The sequence below is a fragment of the Lepus europaeus genome, chromosome 13, assembly GCF_033115175.1.
Source record: "Lepus europaeus isolate LE1 chromosome 13, mLepTim1.pri, whole genome shotgun sequence".
Classification (NCBI taxonomy): Eukaryota; Metazoa; Chordata; class Mammalia; order Lagomorpha; family Leporidae; genus Lepus; species Lepus europaeus.
Genome location: NC_084839.1, coordinates 58,710,291 through 58,736,166, shown reverse-complemented (window position 1 = coordinate 58,736,166; position 25,876 = coordinate 58,710,291). Strand labels below are relative to the sequence as shown.

Sequence of the window (25,876 nt, the reverse complement as noted above, 5' to 3'; positions counted from 1 at the left end):
ACTTGGGATGCCAGGATTTAAGTCTAGGCTAAAAATGGGTTGGGGTAGGTGTTTGGCCTAAGATGCCACTTGGGATGCCAGGATTTAAGTCCTGACTTTGCTCCCAATTCCAGCTTCTTGTTAGTGTACATGTTAGAGGCACAGGTGGTAGTTCAAGTAGTTGGGTCCCTGCCACCCATGCAGGATTCAGCTCTCAGGTTCAGTCGAACCCAGCTCCAGCTGTTGCAGGCATCTGGGAAGTGAAACAGTAGATGGGAGCTCTCTGTGTCTTTGACCTGAAATAAATACTTTTTTAAATGGGCTTTTAAAAAAAATTTAAAAAACAAAGTGATAACCCAATTTAAAAATGAACTATGGACTTGACAGTTCCCCAAAGAAGACATACAAATGTCTAACAAGTAGAGAAAAGATGTTCTATATCACTCATCATCAGGGCAATGTAAATCAAAACCACAATGAAACATCACTTCTTACCTGTTAGAATGGAATTATCTAAAAAACAAAATATATAATCATGGTTGGCTAGAATGTAGCAAAATTGAAACCCATGCACACTGTAGGTAGGGGGGAAAATGGTACAGTTGCTACAGAAAACTGTATGAGGTTGCTCAAAATAAATAAATAAATAAGTGAATGAATGAATGGATGAATGAATAGAATACAGACCTGCCATGTGATCTAGCAATCCTGCTTTTGGATATTTATCTAAAATAACTGAAATCAAAGTCTTGTAGAATAGCACTCCAATGTTCATTCAAGCATTATTCACAACAGTCAAGATGTAGAAACAATCCAAATATCAGTCAACAGATGAATGAATGGATAAAGAGAATGTGGTATATAAATACAGTAGAATCCTAGTCAACCTTAAAAAAGGAAGTCTTTCATTATTCTTAGGTGTTTAAAATCCAATTGAAAATTGATTCCTGTTAAAAATAAAAGTGGGAATAAGAGAGGGAGGAGATGTACAGTTTGGCACCATTCCCTTGGACTTATCCCTAAGGGTAAAGCTTAAAAACTTGCCATGGGACTCCAAATCCCATTTGCAGGTACCAATGCCATCTTACTAGTTAAAGTGATCAGTTTAAGTTCATAACTGATCATAAAGATAGGATTAAGTGTCAAAGGGATCACATAAATAAGACCAAGTATCTGCTAATAATAATTGATAGAATTAAAAAGGAGAGAATGATTCAATATGGGAAGCAGGACATACAGCAGACTCATAGAATGATAAATGCCCTAAACAGCACTCTGGCTTCAGAATCAGCCCTTAAGGCTTTCAGATCTGGCTAAAAAGCCCATGAGAGCATTTTAGGCATGGAAAGCCAAGACACTGTGTCAAAAAATGACCTACATGAATGATCTTTGTGAATGAGATCCCGGTGGAAAGAAAGGGCCATCAAAGAAGGAGGTACCTTTCTCTGAAGGGAGGAGAGAATTTCCACCTTGATTATGGACCTTGTCTAAATAACGTCAGAGTTTGTGGACTCAAGAGGCTTCCATAGCCTTGGAAGCTCATGACAAGAGCCTTGGGTGATCACTAACATCATAAATAAGAGTGTCAATTGTTAATTCAACAACAGGAGTCTCTGTGCACTTGCTCCCCATGTAGGACCTCTGTTCTTAATGTGTTGTATTATGAGAATTAATGGTAAAACTAATCTTCAAACAGTACTTTATACTTTGTGTGTCTGTGTGGGTGCAAACTGTTGAAATCTTTACTTAGTATAGAGTTGATCTTCTGTATATAAAGATCATTAAAAATGAATATTAATGAAGAATGGGATGGGAGAGGGAGTAGGAGTTGGGATGTTTTGGCGGTGGGAGGCTGGGTATGGGGGGAAGAATAGTTACAATCCAAAAGTTGTACTTATGAAATTTATATTTATTAAATAAAAGCATTATATAAAAAAGGAAGTCCTTCATATACTACAACATGGATAAAACTTAAAGACATTATACTAAGTGTTTAAATAATTCATACAATGAAGGAACTGGTTGCTAGGAGCTGAAGTGAGGAGGAAATGGGAAGTTACTAAACAGGCATAAAGTTTCAGTTAAACAAAATAAATAAGTCCTACAGATCTGTTATACAACACTGTCAATAAGATTGAATGATACATTTAAAATGTGTTAAGAGGATAAAGTCTCATGTTAAGTCTTCTTATCACAATAAAAAAATATTTCAGAATGTTTTCATTTTACTGTTTAAATACTTCACATAGTTCTTGTTAAATTTATTCTTATATAGACTATCTATTTATTTTAAAAGATTCATTTATTTGAAAGGCAGAGTTACAGGGAGATGGGGAGAGACAGAGTGTGAGAGAGGGAGAAAGAGATAGAGATCTTCCATTCACTGGACCAGGCCAAAATCAGGAGCCTGGAACTCCACCTGGGTAGCAGGGCCCAACAACTTGGGCCATCTTCCACTGCTCTCCCAGGCACATTAGCAGGGAGCTGGATGGGAAGTGGAGTAGCCAGGACTCATATGGAATGCCAGAGTCACAAATGGTGGCTTTACACACTGTACTACAACACTAGCCCAGAATATTATTTATTTTTGATACTACTGTAAGGAGTCCTTTAAACTTTGCTGCCTTTTATACATACTAAACACATTTTTTTAAATAAACTTTTTGAGGTATAATTCACATATAGTAACATGTACCCATATGAAGTTTGATGAGTTTTGACAAAGGTATACACTTGTATACTCACAAAGATAATAAAGTTATACATCCCTTATATCCCTAGAAAATCTGTTCATATTCCTTAGAAGTTAATCCCAACTACTCTGACCCCAGGAAACACCTGATCTGCTTTCTGCTACTCTACATTAGTTTTGTCTGCTGTAGAATTTTATGTAATATCATACTTATCCTCTTTTGTGTTCTCAGCATAGTATTTCTGAGATTTATATATTGCTATATTTTGTGTCTCAGTGGCTTATTCATCTGCCATGTAGTACAGGTTGATTAATTCTTATCTAAAATGCTTGGAACCAGAAGTGTTTCATATATTGATGTTGCCTGGATTCTACAATATTTGAGCACCTCTAATCTGATAATCCAATTTTCCTAATCCTAGTATTAATATAATCCTACTCTGAAAATAATAATCAAAATCTTCAGATTTCAGATTTTTGGATTAGGGGTGTTCAACTTGTATTCTGTTATATGGATACATCACACTGCATTTATTCATTTATCTGTTCAGGAGCATTTGATTTTGTCTAGTTCTTGAGTATTACTGATAAAATTGCTGTGAACATTTGTGTACAAATTTTTATGTGGGCAGATGTTTTTAGTATTTTTCAGTAAATACAAATGAAACTGCTAGGTCATGTAGTAAGTGCCAGTTTAACTTACAAGAAATGGGCCAACTGTTTTCCCACTAGTAATATTTGAGTTCTAGTTGCTCCATGTTGTTGCCAACATTTGTTACTGCCAGTCTTTTAAATTTTAACCTTTCTTTTAGGTGTAAGGTGGGATCTCAAGGTAGATTTAATTTGTATTTTCTTGATAACTAATGATGCTGAAGATCATTTTATGTGCTTCTTGGTCATTTGGGTATATTCTTGCAATATAATTTACTTTTGAATATTAATTTTGTATCCAGTTATTTTGATAACCTTACTTTTTTAGCTTAATAATTTAGTTGTAGTTTTTAAAATTTTCTATGTACAAATCATTTCTAGTGAATGATAGTGGTTTTATTTTTCCCTTTTCACACCTTAGACCTTTTATTTCTTCTACTTGTCATAGGATTTTCACTGTGATGTTGAATAGAAGTGATAGTGAACTTCCCTATCTTTTATTTTGTTTCAAATGGAAAGCTTTAATGTTTCATAATTAAGTACAATGTTTTCTATAGGAGTTTAATAGATATATTTTATTAATTAAGTTTTCTGTTCCTAGTTGGTAAGAATTACATTTTATTTTTCCTCTGCATCATGAATCAATGTTGACATTTTTCAAACTTCTTTTGGGGGACTATATATTGAAATTATTGTTCTGGGAGATGCATTGTGGGGCTGCAGGTTAAATTGCTGCTTGGGATGCCAGTATCCTATATTGGAATACTGGTTTGAGTCCAGGATACACCACTTCTGATCTTGCTTATTATTAAATGCACCTGAGAGACAGCAGATGATGGCTCAAATGCTTAACTCCCTGCCACCTATATGGGAGACTGGGATGAAGTTCCTGGGTCCTGGTTGCAGCCTTTCCCAGCAGAAGCTAGTGAAGGCATTTGGGGAGTGAATCAGTGGATGAAAGATCTTTCCTTCTCTCTGTTACTCTGCCTTTCAAATAAATAAATAAGTAATTTGCTTAATTTTTTTTAAAAATTTATTTGACACAGTGAGAAAGAGAGAGAGAGAGAGAGAGAGAAAGGTCTTCCTTCTGTTGGTTCACTCCCCAAATGGCCGCCATGGCCGGTGCTGTGCTGATCCAAAGCCAGGAGCTAGGTGCTTCTTCCTGGTCTCCCACGCAGGTGCAGGCGCCCAAGCACTTGGGCCACAGCAGAGAGCTGGACTGGAAGAGAGCAACCGGGACTAGAACCTGGTGCCCATATGGGATGCCGGTGCTGCAGGCGGAGGATTAACCAAGTGAGCCATGGCGCCAGCCCCTAAAATTTATTGTTTTACTTTTCTTCTTTACTCTGTTAATGTGGTTACTTACATTGACTTTTGAAATATTAAGTAATTTAGGGCCGGCGCCGCGGCTCAATAGGCTAATCCTCTGCCTTGTGGCACCGGCACACCGGGTTCTAGTCCCAGTCGGGGCACCGATCCTGTCCCGGTTGACCCTCTTCCAGGCCAGCTCTCTGCTGTGGCCAGGGAGGGCAGTGGAGGATGGCCCAAGTGCTTGGGCCCTGCACCCCATGGGAGACCAGGAGAAGCACCTGGCTCCTGCCATCGGATCAGCGCGGTGCGCCGGCCGCAGCGCGCCTACCGCGGCGGCCATTGGAGGGTGAACCAACGGCAAAAAGGAAGACCTTTCTCTCTGTCTCTCTCTCACTGTCCACTCTACCTGTCAAAAAAAATATATATATATTAAGTAATTTAGTACTCTAGAATACACTCAAATTGCACATTATTTATTAACCTTTTTATATATCTCTCAGTTGAACTTACCTGCAGCACTGGCATCCCAAATTGGCACCAGTTCTAGACCCGGCTACTTCTCTTCCAATCCAGCTCTCTGCTATGGCCTGGGAAAGCAGTAGAAGATGGCCCAGGTACTTGTGCCCCTGCACCTGCGTGGGACACGCAGAAGCGGCTCCTGGCTTCGGATTGGCTCAGCTCCAGCCATTGCAGCCATTTGGGGAGTGAACCAGTGGATAGAAGACCTTTCTCTCTGTCTCTACCTTTGTCTGTCTGTAACTCTACCTCTCAAATAAATAAATAAAATCAGAAAAGGAAGGAAGGAAGGAAGGAAGGAAGGTTAGAGTATAAGAATATCATACATGTCTGCCTTATTATCTTGGGATATTTGTGGTTTTTTTGTGTGTGTGTGTGTTTTTTTTTTTTTTTTTGACAGGCAGAGTGGACAGTGAGAGAGAGAGACAGAGAGAAAGGTCTTCCTTTGCCGTTGGTTCACCCTCCAATGGCCTCCGCGGCTGGCACACTGCACTGATCCAAAGGCAGGAGCCAGGTGCTTCTCCTGGTCTCCCATGGGGGTACAGGGCCTAAGCACTTGGGCCATCCTCCACTGCATTCCCTGACCACAGCAGAGAGCTGGCCTGGAAGAGGGGCAACCGGGACAGAATCTGGCGCCCCGACCGGGACTAGAACCCGGGGTGTCGGCGCCGCAAGACGGAGGATTAGCCTATTGAGCCACGGCGCCGGCTGGGATATTTGTTCTTGTAAGCCAGTCACTACACTATAAAAAAACCCAAACTACAGAAGCAGAAAGACCAAACGGACAGCCCACATGAAGGTGTCCCAGTTGACAATCCATCAGAAGTCCAAGTGGAAAGCCGCCCTGGACATCATGGAACAGAAACAAGCCACTCCCAGTATGTCCTGTTGGAATGCCAAATACTCATAACTCTATGAACTTATGTAATAAAATGGTTGCTTTATGTCAATAGTTTTTTTTTTTTTTTTTTTTGACAGGCAGAGTGGATAGTGAGAGAGAGAGACAGAGAGAAAGGTCTTCCTTTTGCCGTTGGTTCACCCTCCAATGGCCGCCGCGGTAGCGCGTTGCGGCCGGCGCACCGCGCTGTTCCGATGGCAGGAGCCAGGTGCTTCTCCTGGTCTCCCATGGGGTGCAGGGCCCAAGGACTTGGGCCATCCTCCACTGCACTCCCTAGCCACAGCAGAGAGCTGGCCTGGAAGAGGGGCAACCGGGACAGGATCGGTGCCCCGACCGGGACTAGAACCCGGTGTGCCGGCGCCGCAAGGCGGAGGATTAGCCTAGTGAGCCGCGGCGCCGGCTGGGATATTTGTTCTTGTAAGCCAGTCACTACACTATAAAAAAACCCAAACTACAGAAGCAGAAAGACCAAACGGACAGCCCACATGAAGGTGTCCCAGTTGACAATCCATCAGAAGTCCAAGTGGAAAGCCGCCCTGGACATCATGGAACAGAAACAAGCCACTCCCAGTATGTCCTGTTGGAATGCCAAATACTCATAACTCTATGAACTTATGTAATAAAATGGTTGCTTTATGTCAATAGTTTTTTTTAATGCAGAAATAGGTAACCTAAAAGAGGAAGGATAGGGAAGTATCATTAGGATTGTTCAAACCATAGTTTTACAAGAATTAGAGTACATCTTTGAGCACATGGGAAATGCATGTAACAAAGTGATTCAGCTGGCACGTAGCTAGCCAGATACATGCCATGGAGTTGCTCTTTCTGGGAAAAAAAGTACTGACACACAAATGTAAGAGAGCTAATTTGGGCAGGTGTCATAGCGCAGTGTGTTAAGCCACAGCTTGCAGTGCTGGTATTCCATACTGGCGCTAATTCAAGTCCCAGCCACTCCATTTTTGATCCAACTGCCTGCTGGTATACCTGGGAAAGCCCTGAGAAAGCAGTGGAAGATGGCTCAGGCCCCTGGGCCCCTGCACCCATTTAAGAGATGTGGAAGAAACTCTAGGTTCTTGGCTTCAGCTTGGTCCAGCTCTGGTTGTTGTGGCCATTTGGGAAGTGAATCAGCAGATGGAAGCTCGCTCTCTGTCTCTCCTCTGTCGTTCTGTAACTCTAATTTCAAATAAATAAATACATCTTTAAAAAGAAAAAGCTAACCTAATTTATGTCAGTAGTCAAAGGAACAATGATATATTTTATGAGATACTATGATAATTTTGTAGGAGTTTCAAACAGTGGTCATCAAGAACTTTATGTCTTCTCAATGTGATCAGGAAATCTACCATTAAATCAGCCATTTATTCCACACCTAGGTTCAAACTAATATCACTAACTATAAAATTGAAGATTTCTTTCTTTCTTTTTTTTTGACAGGCAGAGTGGATAGTGAGAAAGAGAGACAGAGAGAAAGGTCTTCCTTTTTGCCGTTGGTTCACCCTCCAACAGCCGCTGCGGCCGGTGCATCCCGCTGATCCAAAGCCAGGAGCCAGCTGCTTCTCCTGGTCTCCCATGTGGGTGCAGGGCCCAAGGACATGGGCCATCCTCCACTGCCTTCCCGGGCCATAGCAGAGAGCTGGCCTAGAAGAGAGACAACTGGGATAGAATCCGGGACTAGAACCTGGTGTGCCGGCGCCGCAAGGTGGAGGATTAGCCTGTTGAGCCACGGCGCCAGCCAAAATTGAAGATTTCTTTCTGTGTTTCTCTCTTCAGAGATACTAAAATACAATCCTAGTTTAAAAGAATTGGGGTATGCTAAGAAGACAATGTGTTGAAAATATTTTTTTGGATACCAAAAATTTCTTTAAAAACATTTATCTTAATATGAATATGTTTAATACAGAAAGGGGGGAAAACATTTGTAAGTCATTTGTATTTCTGATGCTTTTTCTTTCCTGTGCTTTTCAATGCATATATAAAACACAGAATATAGTATTTCAAAATGGAGTTCATATGCTATATACAATTTCAAATCTTTTTTTCTGAACAAATGACATTGTGAGCATTTTCCCACATCCTTAAAATATTCCTTCAGAATTATTCCTGACAATAATAACTTTAATGGCTACATAAGACCTATAAGTATTTGTTGTAATTTATGTAATCATCCGCCTGTTTTTGAGCAATTAGGGCATTTTTGAAATTTTTGCTACTATCAATAACATTGTGATAAAAATCTGTATACTGATTTTCCTTAGTGGAATTACTTAGTAAAAGGAATGAGCATTTAAATTTTTTTAAAAATGTATTTTAATTTTTTAAATTTGAAAGGCAGAGACAGAGAGAAAGAGAGACAAAGATAGACACACACACACAGATGTTCCATTCACTGGTTCATTCCCCAAATGCTTGCCAACAGCAGGGGCTTGGCCAGGCCAAAGCCAGAGGCCGAGAACTCAATGTCTCCCACATATGTGGCAGGGACCCAACCACTTGAGCCATCATCTGGTGCCTTCCAGAATGCACCTTAGCTGGAAGCTGGAATTAAAAAGCAGAGCTGCATCCTGATATGGGATGCAGGTGTCCCAAGCATTTTCTTGAAATGCTGCTCCAAATGCTCATCTTCCTCCTCCTTTTTTATTTGTTAACAAGATGATGATCCTCTTTTATTTTAAAATTATATATTATTTTAAGAGTTTATCTATTTGAGAGATGAAAGAAAGAGGGAAACAGAGAGACAGAGCTCTCAACCACTGGTTCACACTTAAAATGTCTGTAATGGCAGGAGCTAGGCCAAGATGAAGCCAGGCACTGGGAACTCAGTCCAGATGTTGCACATGGGTGGTAGGAACCCAATTACTTGAGCCATCACCACTGCTTCCCAGAGTCCACACTACCAGGAATCTGGAGTCAGAAGCCAGAGGCAGGTATCAAATCTAGGCACTCCAATATGGGATGCTGGCATCTTAACCGGTGTCTTCACCTACCTGGCCAAATGCCTGTCCCAAGTTTTCTTGATGAAGTCTAATTCCTTGCATCCATTCAGTAGTGCAAGAGCATGTAACTTAATAAACTTTTTTTCCCCCCAAAGAAACCTTTTATTTAATGAGTACAAATTTCATAATTACAACTTTAGGAATATAGTGATTCTTCCCACCATAGCCACCCTCCTACATAATATAGCATTGTTTTTTTAAAATCTAAGTAATACTTTATCCATTTTAGTATTTTTTTGTGAACTCTGTAATTAACACACAATTATTCTTAGGTGTCTAAATCTTAACTGAAAAGTGATCCCGGTTAAATATAAGAATGAGAAAAAGAGAGGGAGGAGATGTACAATTGGGGACATGCTCAATCGGACTTGCCCCAAATGATGGAGTTAGAAAAGTGCCAGGGGATTCCAATACAATCCCATCAAGGTGGCATGTACCAATGCCATCTCACTAGTCCAGGTGATCTATATAGGACTATATAGAGGTCAGTGCTGTGGTGTAGCAGGTAAAGCTGCTGCTTGCAGTGCCGGCATCCCATATGGGCACTAGTTGGAGTCCTGGTTGCTTCACTTCCAATCCAGCTCTCTGCTATGGCCTGGGAAAGCAGTAGAAGATGGCCCAAGTCCTTGGGCCCCTGCACCCATGTGTGAGACCCAGAAGAAAGCTCCTGGTTTCTGGCTTCATATCAGCCCAGCTCCAGCTGTTATGGCCATTTAGGGAGTGAACCAGCAGATGGAAGACCTCTCTCTCTCTCTCTCTCTCTGCCTCTGCTTCTCTGTAACTCTGCTTTTCAAATAAATAAATACATCTTTAAAAAAAAGAAGATAATATAACAAAATATTTTAAGAATATAATCTTTCAGTTCCTAATCTGACACCTATTATTTATGTGACTGTGGGCAATTCATGTATTTGTTTTTGTGTTAGTTTTCTCAATTATAAAATGGGGATGATAATAAATACCTTAAATAATTGTTGTGATGACTAAACAGTAAAATTTAAATGAAAGCACTTAGAATCTTGCTTCACACATACTAAGTACTCAATAAATATTATATAATAACTAGTAATTTATGTAAAAGTTACACATAGGTAGAATGCTTTCTTTAAAAAAAGATTTCTTTATATATTTGAAAGACAGAGTGGCAGAGAGAGGGGGAAAGAGAGAGAAAACATCATCTTCCATTTGCTAGTTCACTCCTCAAACGTCTACAATAGCTGGGGCTGGGCCACGCCAAAGCCAGCAATCCAGAACTCCAACCAAGTCTCCTTTGTTGGTGGCAGGAGTCCAAGTAGTTGGGCCTTCCTCTGCTGCTTTCCCAGGTACATCAGGAGAGAGCTAGATCAGAAGCGGAACAGCCACAACTCCAAACAGTGCTACGACATGGGATTCTATCACAAGTGGTGGCTTAATCTGCTGTGCCACAATGAGGCCCTGGTAAAATCAGTTTTTAAATCCACTTGGTAAGCAGATCATTTAAATATAAAATAAAATATTCTGAATTGAAAATCAAGTTACAGTTATTTTATCTTTAAACTTCATTATTGTACTTTTAAATTATATTCTAAAAGAAAAAATAAAGGTACAAATTTTGCACAATTTTTAAAGCCTGGAAGAATTATAAAACAAAGTTTATCACAAATATAAACAAAATAACTTTCATTTTGAAGAAAATACTATTTTAGTGGTATTCCACTTGACCAGATTTGTCTTATCCACCAAATATTAGTTCAAATATCCTCGCAAGTCATTCAAGCCCCTCCCTTCTCAAATTACCTTCTACCATATTATGCAAATTTCACTGTAATTACCTTGCTTATTTATTTGTTGTTATCTGTCCTTCCCAGGATATAAAGCCATGAAGGGAGAAACTCAATTTTTCCTGTCACTGAATAGACACAATTCAGACACTCCCAAAATGTCTGGCAAATGACTGACTCAACAAATTGATGAAAGATGGCTAAGCACTGAAAAAGCTAACATGAGACTACAAGATCTTCCTTAGTAAGAACAGTCATCTAGATTAGCATTTTTTTAAATTTTAAAAAAATATGTATTTATTTTCATCCTCTTGAATGACAGAGAGAGAGATTTTTCCATCAGCTAGCTAACTCCCCAAATGCCAGGCTGAAGCCAGGAGCCCAGAACTCCACCCGACATGGTGGCAGGGGCCCAAGCACCTCCCTGAATGCATTCGTAGGAAGCTGGATCTGAAGCAGAAGAGAAAGAACTCAAACTGGCACTCTGATATGGAATATGGCTATCTTAAGAAGTAGCTTAGTACACTGCACAATGACAGTCTCTCTCAAACTATTTCATCCTGATCCCAGGTTTAAAAATGTATTTTTTTTTCAAGATCCAGTAAGCACACACACTCTCATACAACCAAATTTCACAAAAAATACCATGCTTATATATATAGCGAATTCTGATATTTTCTACTCCATTCTATACTTTTTCATTAAAAATAAATTTCGTAGCCCACTAAAATGATTTTACATCCAATTATGGTATAAAGCCTTGAATTTGAAAAACAGTATTTAAGGTCAGAAGTTACAAAATTGGTCTCTGCAAAGCCTTAAAACAAATACGCAATTTTATGTATGCATGAGTTTGGTGGTGGGGTGGAGGTTACCAGTTTCTAGGTTCATGAAAAGGTTTATGTATCCTTAAACTTAAGTGCTTCTATTATCATATAATCATTATTATCTGAGAAGCACTGCACATAAACATGTATAAAAATACGGTTTAATGCAGGGATGGTAGTATCTGATAAGAAAGAGCACTGACTCTGGAATCTAAAAATGGCCTAGTGGAAATCTTAGATTCATCATTTACTGACTCTGTGTGACCCTGTATAAGTTACCTTACCTACTGGCCTCAATTTTCTCAACTGGAAAGTAGTTTGGATATCTTGAAGAGTAAAGTAAAACATTTCCAAGAAAATTAACTTCCATACACACACAAAAAAAATCTTAAAGTACTATAGTTATCAAACATAAACTAACAGAAAAAAAAAGATTCATGTAAATGTCAAAATTATATTCCAGGATCTTACTTTTCCTCATAGCTAACACTGCTGTGTAGGAATAATGACAGCATGTTCCTACAGTTAGGAACTTATCAGTTTAGTAAGTGTACCAAGTACCCATAATGTACCAAGTGTGTGAAAAGCTAATTTAGCAAAGATACAAGCAAACACCCATAATTACAAGAAGCAACTAATGGTTTTTTCAATGAGCATTTCTCACATCACTTAGCTGGCTGCTGCAGAGTGGTGTGGCTGTGGTGGTATTCTGCTTATTGCCTGCCTTTAAAGCTGCATCTCTTCTTGCTTGTTCAAGCAGAACTCTTGCTCTCTCTTTAAGTTCTTCTTGTCTGGATAACATTCGATGCTTAAAAGGAAAGATACAGAATTAGAAGCCAAAAAATAAGGAATATGTAATCTACATTTGTAAACTAATTAAAGTTAACCAATCTCTTGAAATAACAGGGGTCAGAAATCAGACTGTAGCTCCGTGAGATCATGAGATTACCTACAGAGAACATTAATGTTGACTAGAAACTGGAATAAATACATAAATCATGACATAAAAGAAACATGTCTTTACTGCCTAAAACTGTATTAAATCTAATTATACTTTGATTAGAACACATTTCCATAAAGCATAAAGCCCATACATATATCCCATCTATTTTTTGCATTTGCTCATATAGAATAATTTGGTAGTCAAAGACATTTTTTAAAGTTCACAGTTTTATATATTTATTTATTTTAAAATATTATTTATTTTAGAGGCAGAAAGAGAGAGACAGAGACAGAGAGATAAATATATACACAAACAGAAAGGGTGTTTTTTTCTGTTTCTTTCCCCAAATACTACAATAGCAGGGGTTGGGCCACAACAGACCCAGGGGCCAGGAATGCAGTCCAGGCCTCCTACCTGGGAGGCACAAATTACTTGGACCAGCACCACTGCCTCCCAGCATCTGTACTAGGGGGAAGTCAAAGCTGGAAATCAAACCCAGGCACTCTGATATATGAGATGTGGGTGTCCTAACTGTCAGGCTAAACACTCACTACCCAGTTTTATTTTTATAGTCTTAACGAATTGTATGTTCCAAATTTGTATGTTGATAGATTTTAAATACCTGTGGCAATAATCCTTTAAGTTCTTGACAATTAATATTTATAGAAAATTCAAAACTACTACATTAAAAAAAAAGTCATTTTTTTCCATTCCTCATTCTCCTTTTAACAAAACCACCATACCATATGTTCTTCCAGATTAATTTGTAATTTCACATTTTAAAATATTTTTTATTTATTTAATTAACATATTTGAAAGGCAGAGAGACAGAGTTTTTAAATTCAATGGTTCACTCCCAAAATGCCTGCAACAGCCACAGTCAAGACAGGCCAAAGCCAGGAACCTAAAACTCAATCCAGGTCTCACATCAGTGCAGGGGATACAACTACATGACCCATCATCCCACTGCTTCCCAGGGTAAACATTATCAGGAAGCTGCAATCAGGAGCAGAACTGGAACTTGAACAGAACACAGGCATGCTAGATATGGGATGTGGGTGTCCCAAGTAGCATCCACCAAACACCTACCCCTCGTATGTAATTTTAGAATATATTTGAAGGACAATTGATATTGGCCATCAATGAAAATCAGTTCTTAAATGGCGGCACTAACCCAAAAAACAAATATCCATACTCCTTTTAGTCCAAATTACTAGTACTTGGTACTAGAGAGACATAAAGAGACTGAGAAAACAAGCTTCCACTCTGTTCCCAAATGTCTGCCATAGCCAGGTCTGGGGTGGGCCAGGTCACCTATGTAGGTAGCAGGAATCCAATTACTTGAGCAATCATTCTGCCTCCAAGGTTTTGCTTTGGCAGGACTGAAATCAGGAGCTGGAGTCAGGTATCAGACTCAGGTACCCTGCAGTGGGATACTGGCAACTTAAGCACCATCTGAACCACTGATAGTTAAATGTCTTTTACTTCCCTTTCATTGCACAGTTTTGGTTCAATCATAAGTACTACTTATGGTCGAGGAAATGAAAAACAGTAAATCTATCATTTTATTTGATATTATGTAAAATTAAAATGATCTGTATCTCATTTTTGGGTCTCTCTGTGACCTTTATATTTTAACTATCTAAAATTCCTTATATAAGGAAATAAGGCAATATTTTCCTTAAATTATATAAGTAATTTGGTTTTCAGTATATTCATAAGACTGTGATCTATTACTATAACCCAATTCCAGAACATTTTCATCACTTAAGATTTTAAGAGTACTAATCATACTAATTTACATTAGTATGTAATATAAATTACTAAACAAAATAGATACAAATGAAATATATCTGGTAATGACAGATTCTAAGTTCATAGTGACAGAGTTTAACAGAATTTGTCAGTGCATTTTGGTTGATTACAAAATCAATACTTTCTCAAACCAGAAACAATTAATCAAATGAATTCTGAATTTTGAGGTAAGATCTCTCTTCCACTATTAATAAGAAATGTAACACTTAAAAACTACACATCTCATATTGGAGTACCTAGGTTTGATATCCAGCTCCTGGCTCCAGTTTCCTCCAATTTCTCCAGTGGAGACCCGGGGAGGCGGTAGCTGATGGCATCAGTATTGGTTTTCTACAACCTTTGTGATACCTCGATTGACTATCCTGTTTCTGGATTTGGCCCTGTCCAGTCCTGATTATTGCAGATATTTGAGGAGTAAACCAGCAGACAAGAGCCCTGCTTCTGTATCTCAAATAAAAATACACATACATATGCCCACACACACCCATATCACAAAACTACCCTATATTTTATTACATGATGTTTAAGAACTTTGCAGTTAAAGAAACCTAAATTTAAATGTCAATTAAAACGTCAATTCCAATACTTAATTGCAGGCAAATTGCTCAATTGCTCTAAGCCAGTTTCTTCATTCATAAAACAGGGATTAAAATAGATCAACTCTCATAAGGACAATGTACAAATTAAGTAATAGAGTAAAATATTGAGCACTGGTATACAGTATATATTGGATAAATATTAACTATTTTTGAAGATTTCTTTATTATTTATTTGAAATGCAAAGTGATAGAGATCTTTCTTTTTTTATTATTTTTTTTTATCTGACAGAGTTAGACAGTGAGAGAGATAGAAAGAAAGGTCTTCCTTCCGTTGGTTCAGCCCCAAAATGGCCGCTACGGCCGGCGCGCTGTGCCGATCCGAAGCCAGGAGCCAGGTGCTTCTTCCTGGTCTCCCATGTGGGTACAGGTGCCCAAGGACTTGGGCCATCCTCCACTGCCTTCCTGGGCCACAGCAGAGAGCTGGACTGAAAGAGGAGCAACCGGGACTAGAACCTGGTGCCCTATGGGATGCCGGCGCTACAGGCAGAGGATTAACCTAATGAGCCACAGCGCTGCCCCCCCTCCTTTTTTTTATTTGACAGATAGAGTTAGATGGTGAGAGAGAGAGATAGAAAGGAGAGATCTTTTATCTATTGGTTCACTTTTGAAATACAATAGCTAGACTTAGACCAGACTGAAGCCAGCAGCCACGAACTCCGTTTGGGTCTACTACCCAGGTGGCAAGAACACAAGTATTGGGCCTGGCACTGTGGCACAGCAGGTGAAGCCACACCACACCTGTGATGACAGCATCCCATGTGAGCACCAGTGGATGGAAAATCTCTCTCTCTCTCTCTCTCTCTCTCATCTGCTAGTTTTTCTATAACTCTTTCAAATAAATAAATCAATCTTTCCAAAGAACCCAAGTGCTTGGATCATCATTTGCTGCCCACCCAAGGGCATCAGCAAGAAGCTAAATTGGAAATGTGGAGTAGCCAGGACTCAAACCAGGCACTTCATTATGGAATGTAGGCATCCCAAGAAGTAGCTTAAGCCTCTGAGCTTTAACACCAATCCCTGCTAATGATATTTTTTAATCTCACAATTTCTTTATCTTTGAAATAAGGAACTCGGAGTAGGATCATCTTTAAGATCATACTAGTTGTAAATTCTGTGATTCTGTACTTTTTTTTTTTTAAAGATTTATTTATTAGAAAGGCAGAATTACAGAGAGCAAGGTCACCCATCTGTTGGTTAACTCCCCAAATGGTTTCAACAGCTAGGGCTGGGCCAGGCTGAAGCCAGGAGCCAGGAGCTTTGTCTGGATCTCCCACATGGGTCCAGGAGCCCAAGTACTTGGGCCATCTTCTGCTGTTTTCCCAGGCATGTTAGCAGGCAACTGGATCAGAAGTGGAGCAGCTGGGACTTGAATTGGCATCCCTATGGCTTAATCTGTTAATCCATAGCACCAGTCCCAGTCTGTAGTCCTTATTGATTCCAACCATCTATATAGACTGAAAAAGTGTTTTGGTCTCAACAGCATATAAACATAAGTTTCTTTTGCTTGGTTTTGTTTTGTTTTCTGGTTAGAAATTCTTATTATAGAGATTTTAGAAAATATATACAAGTAAAAAGAAGAAAAATAAAATAATTGGCAATCCTGACACTGAGAGATAATCACTAGTGTCACACAATCTTTTTTTAAAGATTTATTTATTTATTTGAAAGTCAGAGTTACACAGAGAAGGAGAGGCAGAGAGAGAGAAAGAGGTCTTCCAGCCAATAGTTCACTCCCCAGTTGGCCTCAATGGCCAGAGCTGCACCGATCCGAAGCGCCAGGAGCCAGGAGCCTCTTCTGGGTCTCCCACATGGGCTCAGGGGCCCAAGGACTTGGGCCATCTTCTACTGCTTTCCCAGGCCATAGCACAGAGCTGGACTGGAAGTGGAGCAGCCATTTCTTGAACCGACACCCATATGGGATGCCGGCGCTTCAGGCCAGGGCGTTAACCCACTGCGCCACAGCACCGGCCCCAGTGTCACACATTTTTAACTTAATATTTTGTGAGCTTTTTAAATGCTATTAGAATTATTTGAAAACATGAATTTAGGGGCCTAGCATTGTGGTGTAGCAGGTAAAGTCACTGCCTATGATGCTGGCCTCCGTTATGGGAGCTGGTTTGCTTTCTGGCTGCTAAACTTCCAATCTAGCTCCCTGTGAATGGCTTGGAAAAAATAGCAGATTTCCCAAGTGACTGGGTCCCTGTTTTCCTGAGGGAGACCTGGAAGGAGATTCTGGCTCCTGGCCTAGCCCTGGCCGTTGTGGCCAACTGGGGAGTGAACTAGCGACTGGACGGTCTCTCTCCTTGTCTCTTCCTCTCTCTCTCTGTAATTCTGACTTTCAAATAAATAAATAAATCTTTAAAAAAAAAAAACAAAAAAAAAGATTTTAACAGGTTATTTAACATTCTAATAAATACATTGCATTTTTAGTTATTTTATTGGATATTTATGTTATTTTTATAGTTCTTCAACACCACAAATGAAGCTCTTCTGAATATCCTTGTGAATAAACTCTGGTATACAAAGGTAGGAAGTAGAGTTGAATGAGATAAACATTTTAAAAGACTCGATGCATACTGCTAAACTGCTTTTCAGTAAAGCTGACTGCTTTACATCTGGGGTAGGATTATTTTTTAGTGCTGCTATGATTCTTAAAAAAAGATGCTTTGAGAATAAGTTCATGAGTGCAGACTTTGGAATCACACAAGGTTGGTTTTGAATTAAAAACTTAACACTTATTATGCAACCTTGGGTAACTCTGTAAGCCCCAGAATTGTCATATATAAAACAGGATTCAGCCACTAACCTTGCAAGTTGTAAAGTTTCAGCAATATGTAAGATGCAATTGTCATTAAACATACTAGGCACTCAAATGGGTAACATTATAACTTTGTTAAGTCTATAAAGCCATAATAAATTATCAATTTTCTTCTATTCTAGTGTTATTAATTACAAGATTCATCATTATCATATCAACTAAGAAACAACAAACATGGGCAATTAAATTTGAACTCTGAGATAAAATTAACAGTAAGTAATATCTTGATTTCAGAGAAGTTAAAATGTAAAAAGATACAAATCTAAGAAGGATGAAACACAGCATATAAAAAACCCCAGATTTTTAATTGCTCAAAATTTAGCTGCTTATACAGTTTTTTAAATTTACCAAATTTAAGTGCCCAGAATACAGTTTTTGAAGTCATATATTACTTTTTCCATCCCAGTGCAATACACACACACACAAACTTTAAATTGATCCTAAGCAAAATTCTGATCAATAAAATCATGGCCATTGAACAAACATACACAAATCTGTAAACAGATGCTGCTTTTACTATTCAGTATCACACTTTAATTATCCCAGTAGAATCACATACAGCATGAGAGTTTTAGAGCTTTAAGGACTCTTAAAGATTATTTCATTTAACACACATTTTAACACACATTTATTTAGCATAAGATTGAGAGAGTTTAAATGGTTAGTTAATATGTCACACTGCTAATTACTGGGAGACTCAAAAGTGGGACTACAGGTTTATGGATACCTAAGTCAGAGTATTATTAATTTTCAAACATTAATCAGCTTCTAGCTTTAACTGAATACACTTTTTTTAAAACGTCTGGATTGTAAGAAAAAGCCTGTATGTGATACTGTAATTTAGGCTTATCAAATTCTGCAATTGCCAATCACCAGACATCTATTGATTATCTACTATGTAAACACCACTTTTGAGATTTTTTGATTAGGAACACATGGGGTTTCTTTGATATCTACTATATATCTTTGATTCTAAAATATACATTCTCTCTTAGCATTCTGGTGCAGGGAGATAAACTACCACTTGGGACAGTCGTATCCCATATGGAGGGCCTGGGATACAGTCCATACTCTACTCCCTTTTTTTTTTTTTTTTTTTAATTAATTTATTTATTTGAAAGGCAAAGTTAGAGAAGGGAGTGGGGAGACATAGAGAGACAGAAAGAGATCTTCCACCCGCTGGTTCACTCCCCAAATGGCCACAACAGCCAGGGCTAGGCCAGGCCAGAGCCAGGAACCACATCTAGGTCTCTGACATGGGTGTCAGGGACCCAAGCACTTGGGCCATCTTGGCTGCTTTCCCAGGTGCATTAGCAGGAAACTGGATTGGAAGTGGAGCAGCTGGACATGAACCAGCACCCAAATGGGATGCCAGAGTCACAAGTGGTAGTTTAATCCGCTATGCCACAACTCCAGTTCCTCCCCACCCCCACCTCTACTTCTAAACCAGTTTCCTGCTAATGTATATCCTGGAGGCAGCAGATGATGGCTTAAGTATCTGAGTAGATGTCACCCACAGGGGAGACCAGGATGGAGTGCCTGGTTCTTGGCTTCAGCCTTGCCTAGCCAAAGATATAGAGGGCATTTGCGGAGTGAACCAGCGGATGAAAGACCTCTCTCTCTCTCTCTCTCTGTGTATGTGTCACTCTTTCAAATGAACAATAAATAAATAATTTTACAAAATTAGGGCATCTCATAATATTGTCATTCAGGTGAAGGTCAAGACATATGAGGGGTGGGTCTGCATTGTGGTACAGCAGGTTAAGCCACTGCTTGGAACACCAGCATCATATATTGTAGTGCTGTTTTGAGTCTTCACTGTGCTGCTTCTTATCTAGCTTTCTGCTAATGCATCTGGAAGGCGGTGGATGATGGACCAAGGGGGTAGGTCCCTACCACACATGTGGGAGACCCAGATGGAGATCCAGGCTCCAGAGCTTCAGCTTGGCCCAGCGCTGGTTGTTGCAGGCATTTGAGGAGTGAACTAGCTGATGGAAGATAGCTCTCTCTCTTTCCCTCCCCCTGTTACTCTGCCTCTCAAGTAAGTAAATAAATCTATTTTTTTTAAAAAAAGGCATGAGAGTTTTTCAAAACTATATATTAGGAAAAAATTAGGCAACGATTTCACTTTTTTTTTTTTTTTGCATCAAATAAACTTATCTTTCAATTCCTTTCCCCATGAACATTTTGAATTATTTCTGTGGCATGACTGCAATTACTTAATGCTTCAGTTAACCACCATTTGAATACAGTCATCCTTTGGTAAGCACAAGTGATGGGTTCCAGGATCCCCTATGGATTTTCCCAGATGCCCAAATCCCTTATATAAAGTAGCTTGGTACTTGTAAAGAATCTATACAAGCTTTCTATACAATATAAATCATCTCTAGATTGCTTAAATATATAAAAAACTGGGGCTGGCGCTGTGGCATAGCAGGTAAAGCTGCCGCCTGCAGCACTGGCATCCCATATGGGTGCCAGTTCAAGTCCTAGCTGCTCTACTTCCAATCCAGCTCTTTGCTATGACATGGGAAAGCTGTAGAAGATGGCCCAAGTCCTTGGGCTCCTGCACCCACGTGGGAGACCCGGAAGAAGCTCCTGGATCCTGTTTTCGGATCGGCACAGCTCTGGCGTTGCGACCAAATGGGGAGTGAACCAGCGGATAGAAGACATTTCTCTCCTCTCTGTGTGTAACTCTTTCAAATAAATAAATAAATTTATTTTTATTTGACAGGTAGAGTTATAGACAGTGAGAGAGAGAGAAAGGTCTTCCTTCTGTTGGTTCACTCCCCAAATGGCCGCTACAGCTGGCGCTGCACCCGCCCGAAGCCAGAAGCTTCTTCCTGGTCTCCCGTGTGGGTACAGGGGCCCAAGCACTTGGGCCATCCTCCACTGCCCTTCCGGGCTACAGCAGAGAGCTGGAATGGAAGAGGAGCAGCTGGGACTAGAACCCGACACCTATATGAAATGCCAGCACTGCAGGCAGAGGATTAACCAAGTGAGCCATGGCGCTGGCCCCATAAATAAATCTTTAAAAAAAAAATATAAAAAACTATGCAACTTCTATGTAAATGTTTGACATTGTTTGTGGAATAATGACAAGAAAAGTCCCCACATGTTTGGTTCAGTCATATTTTAAAAAAATTTTTCAATCTATTATTGACTGAATCAACACACAAGAACACACTGAAATGGGACAAGGAGAGCTGATTACACCATTTCAGAAAGGAACATAAACACAGGTTATCATCTAAATGTGTTCTGTTGGGACTTTCTGAAAAGTCTAGAAAGTGCTATTACCAATGACTATTCTAAGTTGGAAGCAATCCCCAGAGACCATCTTGGAGAAACGCTATGATTCAGAGCTTCTCAAGCTGTTTGACCTCAGAATTTATATATTTAAAAATTATTGAGGATACCAAAGAATTTTGCTTATGTAGATTATATCTACTGATATTTGTTATTTTGGGAATCAAAACTGTTAAGTTTTAAGAATATTTTTTCATTTAAAAATAGTCATATTAAACCTACTATATGTTAACATTTTAATAAAATTACTTTCAAAAAACACAAAAACTAAATGGGAAAATGGCACTTTACATTTTTTATAAATCTTTTATATAAGCAGGAAGCTAGAATCTTGTATCTACCTTTGTATTTGTCTGTTAAGATATCACAAGTCATGCAGCCTTTAGAAAATGTGGTGATATAAGAGAATGTGTGAGAAAGGTAAATAACGTCAGTATTGTCACAAAAATAGCTTCAACTTTAGGGCCTCGGAGACTCCTATATTATAATTAGGGAACCACTGCTGTAATAGCATGCTTTGATGGCACCAAAGGCAACACTGTGCAGAAAAACAAGAACACCAACAACTGTAGATCAGAAAGTGATTCAGTAGTGGGATTTCAAATGTGAAAAAACTTTTAGGACTACCTCAATCAATTAATGTTGCTTAAAATGTCTTTTATGTATACGTAAGAGTTTTCTATGAGTTTAAAAGGACTTTTTCAATAGAGAATGAAAGTTCTAAATGATTAAAAAATCATGTCATAATTTTATTGGCAATATGCCTTGTTGTTATAGTACAGACAATAAAGCTTAAAATTAATGGTAGCAGATATTTAATACACTAAATAACATGAGTAAATCAAGGGGCAAAATTGTATCATATTCTCTTTATAGAGAGAAATGAGGATGCTTCTGAAATTAAAAAAGATTTAGTTCATTCATTCAAGAGAGAGAGAGAGAGAAAGAGAAAGAGAGAGAGAACACTCATCTACTGACTCACTCTCCAAATGCCAGCAACAGGTCTGGGCCAGGCTAAAGTCAACAGTTCAGAACTTAATCCAGGTTTTTAATGTGGGTGGCGGGGACCCAAATACTTGGGTCATCACTGTGGCTTTTCAGGGTGCACACTACAGGAAGCTGAACTAGGAACTGGAAGCAGGGCTGGGACTCCAACCCTGGCACTCTGATAGAGAATTTAGATATCCTGAGTTGCATCTTAACCCCCATAGCCAAATTTCTGCTCTGCTACTAGCATTTTTAACAGAATGACAGAATTGAAAATACCAATTAAAATGCAAATAAATATAAAGATAATTGGAAATTGCATAGAAAATTAATCAATTTTTTAAAAATATCATGTAGGATCTCTGTCCTTAATGTGCTGTACATTGTGATTTAATGCTATAACTAGTACTCCAACTGTATTTTTCACTTTGTGTTGCTATGTGGGTGCAAACTGTTGAAATCTTTACTTAATATATACTAAACTGATCTTCTGTATATAAAGAGAATTGAAAATGAATCTTGATGTGAATGGAAGGGGAGAGGGAGCGGGAAAGGGGAGGGTTGCGGGTGGGAGGGAAGTTATGGGGGGGAAGTTTAAAAAAATGCAACTAAAATATTTAGAACTATACTTCACTTTAAATCATTTATATATCTTAAAGTATTCTATGAACAAAAAAAGAAACAAAAACATAGAATTACTATTTACTATATATTTAAGTATGTATTCATCATTCCAAACTACTTACCTGGACTGTTTTTGTGGAATGATCTGCATGATTTAAAGTGGTTTTATCAGCATCTGGATCAGACTCTGTCTGCCTCAGGGAAGTATGTTTTTTCTTTGTAAGGTCTGCATCTCTATTGTAGCAGTGTCCAAGTTTAGAAGTAGGAGATAAACTTGTTTTTTTGACAGGCGATTCAGGATCAGATTTGTATTCTAAGGGTCTGTAATTCTCTAATTTTTCTTGCTCAAAATTACTGCTGGTTTCTAGAGTCTGTAGCTTTTGCTTATCTGTCTCCTCACAAATAAAGGGTGTAAGCACCTCCTTCTTCTTATCACTAACATATAAGTCACTTAATTCTAAAGTATCAGCTTTCAGTAGTCTCTTCTTGCCTAACAAAATCTGCGCTTGGGTTGAGTCTGTATTGGAACATATTCCAGGGTCATCAGATCCTGAAGTCCTTCCAGAGCTTTGCTGGGATTTTTGGGGTTCTGTGTCACTTTTAGTCCTGCGACAGTAAGGGGAGGCTGTGCTTGGACTAAGGTGATCATCAGGCGTCTGATGTTCACTTTCTGACTCCCCAACTCCACTGTCATTTACAAACACAGAGTCATCCTGTGATAAGAAGTCTACTGCTCCACTAGTAGGCTGTTGGAGTTCAGGTTCCCGCTTCAGATCACTAAGCTCTGCATAGAATTTTGCTTGATCAACAGAACTGTTTGTATCTGTTTCATAGTTTCCAACTTTATATGTACTTTTACTGCTGTTTTCTTCTATCTGAACAACATTTAGTTCTTGTCCACTGAAATGTGCCCTTATTTGATAGAGATAAGTCATAACCGTCAGTTTATCAGGAATTGCTAATAACACCATATCAGAAGGTTCCAATAACCGGGAAATTCCTATGCTGGCAAATCCATCGTATGCCTTTAGAGAAGGGAAAAACAAAAGATAAACTGAATAGTTCAGACAATTCATACATTTTTTAAAAATAGCACAATTTTAATGGGTTTGTAGCTGTTGCTGAAGATTCGTTATGTTATTGACATGCTACATTAAAAAGGACAAAATGCCAAAAGTTGAAAGCATATAGAAGCAGAGGAGAGGCCAGAGAAAAACATTTATTAACAGCTGAAATATTCCTTTCCAATAAAGGATATAACCAAAATTGAGTTAAAATGAGACAGAATGGAATCTTAAGAGTAAATTTTTAAGATAAGGAATTAAGGTTTAAAGAAACATTCGACTAATCCATCTCCAGTGTTATCACTCCTATCAACTTCTTTTCTATGATCATGAAATTGCAGTGATTTGCGCATAAAAAGTACAGCTAGATAAATCAGTACTACTAGATTACTGGTTAACAAAGTACAAACAAATACTAATTGAGCCTAGAAGCACAGAAACATTTTTTTAAATGCCCAATTAAGATTGATTTTTCATAATGAAAATATTGACTCCATTTTTCCTTCACACATTTTGAGAAAAATGAAATAGTTTGAACACTACAACCTAGCTGAGAATGTAAGGCTGCACTGTATTATTGTTGTTAGCCTTGAAGTGACTGTGGTACATCAGGTTTTTCTAGTTTTGAGGAATCAACGCTGTTTCTCAATTTACAATTAATTATTACTATCCTCAACTAACCCTTGAAAACAGTATTGTGTTGCTAGGAAGCATTAAAAGTATAGCTAAAGGTTTAGATCTACTTTGAAAGAGTCAGACTTCCAGATCTATTCTTGCTTTGGGATGTAAAATGTCTAGTTTTGTAACAATCTAGATTTAGGATCATAATTCCAGGTTTTCTTAAAAACAAATGTTTGTAAATTATGCAACTGTTCAGAAGGAACCAGTCTTGCACATACATGTGAAAGTCCATTTCTGCCTTTGAATTTAATCCTTGTACACTTTCTGTAGTTTAATAAATATTGTGGAATAAGAAAGAAAATGAAAAATAAATTGTGATATTAAAACCGCTTCAATTTTCACAGCACTATGTTTCATAATATAGGTACCTCAAAATATTTACTAGAGAGAATGGCTCAGTTGGTGTGCATGTATAGACTTGTTTGTTATTTTACATGTTTCAGGAAAATTAAAGTCATTTTTCTCCTCATGTGTCTTGACAACTTGACTGACAGACATCAATTGCAAACCATCAGGAGGAAAAGCACCACAGGCAGTATTCTAAACATTTCCCAATTATCTCAAATACTGACATATTGGTTAAGATCGGATGCCACAGGTAAATATTGCTTTTATTCATCTTTTTTTTTTTTTTTCACAGATCTGGGAAAATTATTAGCTTCCTTGTGGGGAAACTCTTGCTGGTGCTTTACTTTCAAGTAGCAATTCATTTTGTGCACACCAATTGCACTAAAAAAAATTTTGAAACAAACCAGTTTTCTAATAAGCGAGGTCAAGACTTTTTTATAAAGTTCTACAGGTAAAACTCCTCTGTTATGGTCAATCACCTACTGTCTTTTTAGCTCTTTATATCTGGAGAAAAAAAGAGGACTTACAAAGAAAGTTGTCTCATTCATTCCTAGATCATTTAATTGGTAAGGAGGAGTCACTGCCATTTAGTTAGGTTATGCATCTGTGTGGAACTTAGACACAGGCATTGCATCTTATACTGCTTTCACTCCAATCAAGGGTACTTGGGGTTATCAGTAAAAACTGTGTGAAGCCAGAAATAATCTGCAGGCAGCAACTGAGATACTCAATATAGATATCAGGTAAGAAGTTGCAAATGATGAAAGCAAGACTATGTAACAACAACTATTCCTTGAATAGTTGCAATGAAAACAATCATCCAAGTTAAAAGCTTTTCCAAAAGCCATGATTATCTGTCCTGGAAGATCTAAATGAGAAAAAAATTTTAATGGGATATCCTTCTCTGTAGAAATTTGTAAATTCAAGTATGCTCACCATTTAGTTCTTAAAATAATGTAAGGAAGTGTGAATTAAACCTAAATGAGATTTCCCACATTCTTTAAAAATATAAAAGTAGGCATTATCACAATGCTGCCTTTTCAAAATGTTGAACAGTACAT

The 25,876-nt window shown here is 38.4% G+C and overlaps 1 protein-coding gene across 4 annotated transcripts in view; it reads right to left on the bottom strand.

Annotated features, from left to right (window-relative positions):
- The window catches only part of EHBP1 (EH domain binding protein 1), a 378,411-nt gene that overhangs the window by 100,213 nt on the left and 252,322 nt on the right, over positions 1–25,876 (bottom strand). For 3 of the 4 annotated variants that reach the window (XM_062209516.1, XM_062209514.1, XM_062209517.1), the window contains exons 13-14: positions 22,845–23,747; positions 12,292–12,435 (exon numbers count right to left, since the gene is read on the bottom strand). In XM_062209516.1, coding sequence (XP_062065500.1) covers positions 12,292–12,435; positions 22,845–23,747 — 1,047 coding nt within the window. The remainder of the gene's footprint in view (positions 1–12,291; positions 12,436–22,844; positions 23,748–25,876) is intronic. The other variant, XM_062209518.1, reaches the window with a different exon arrangement.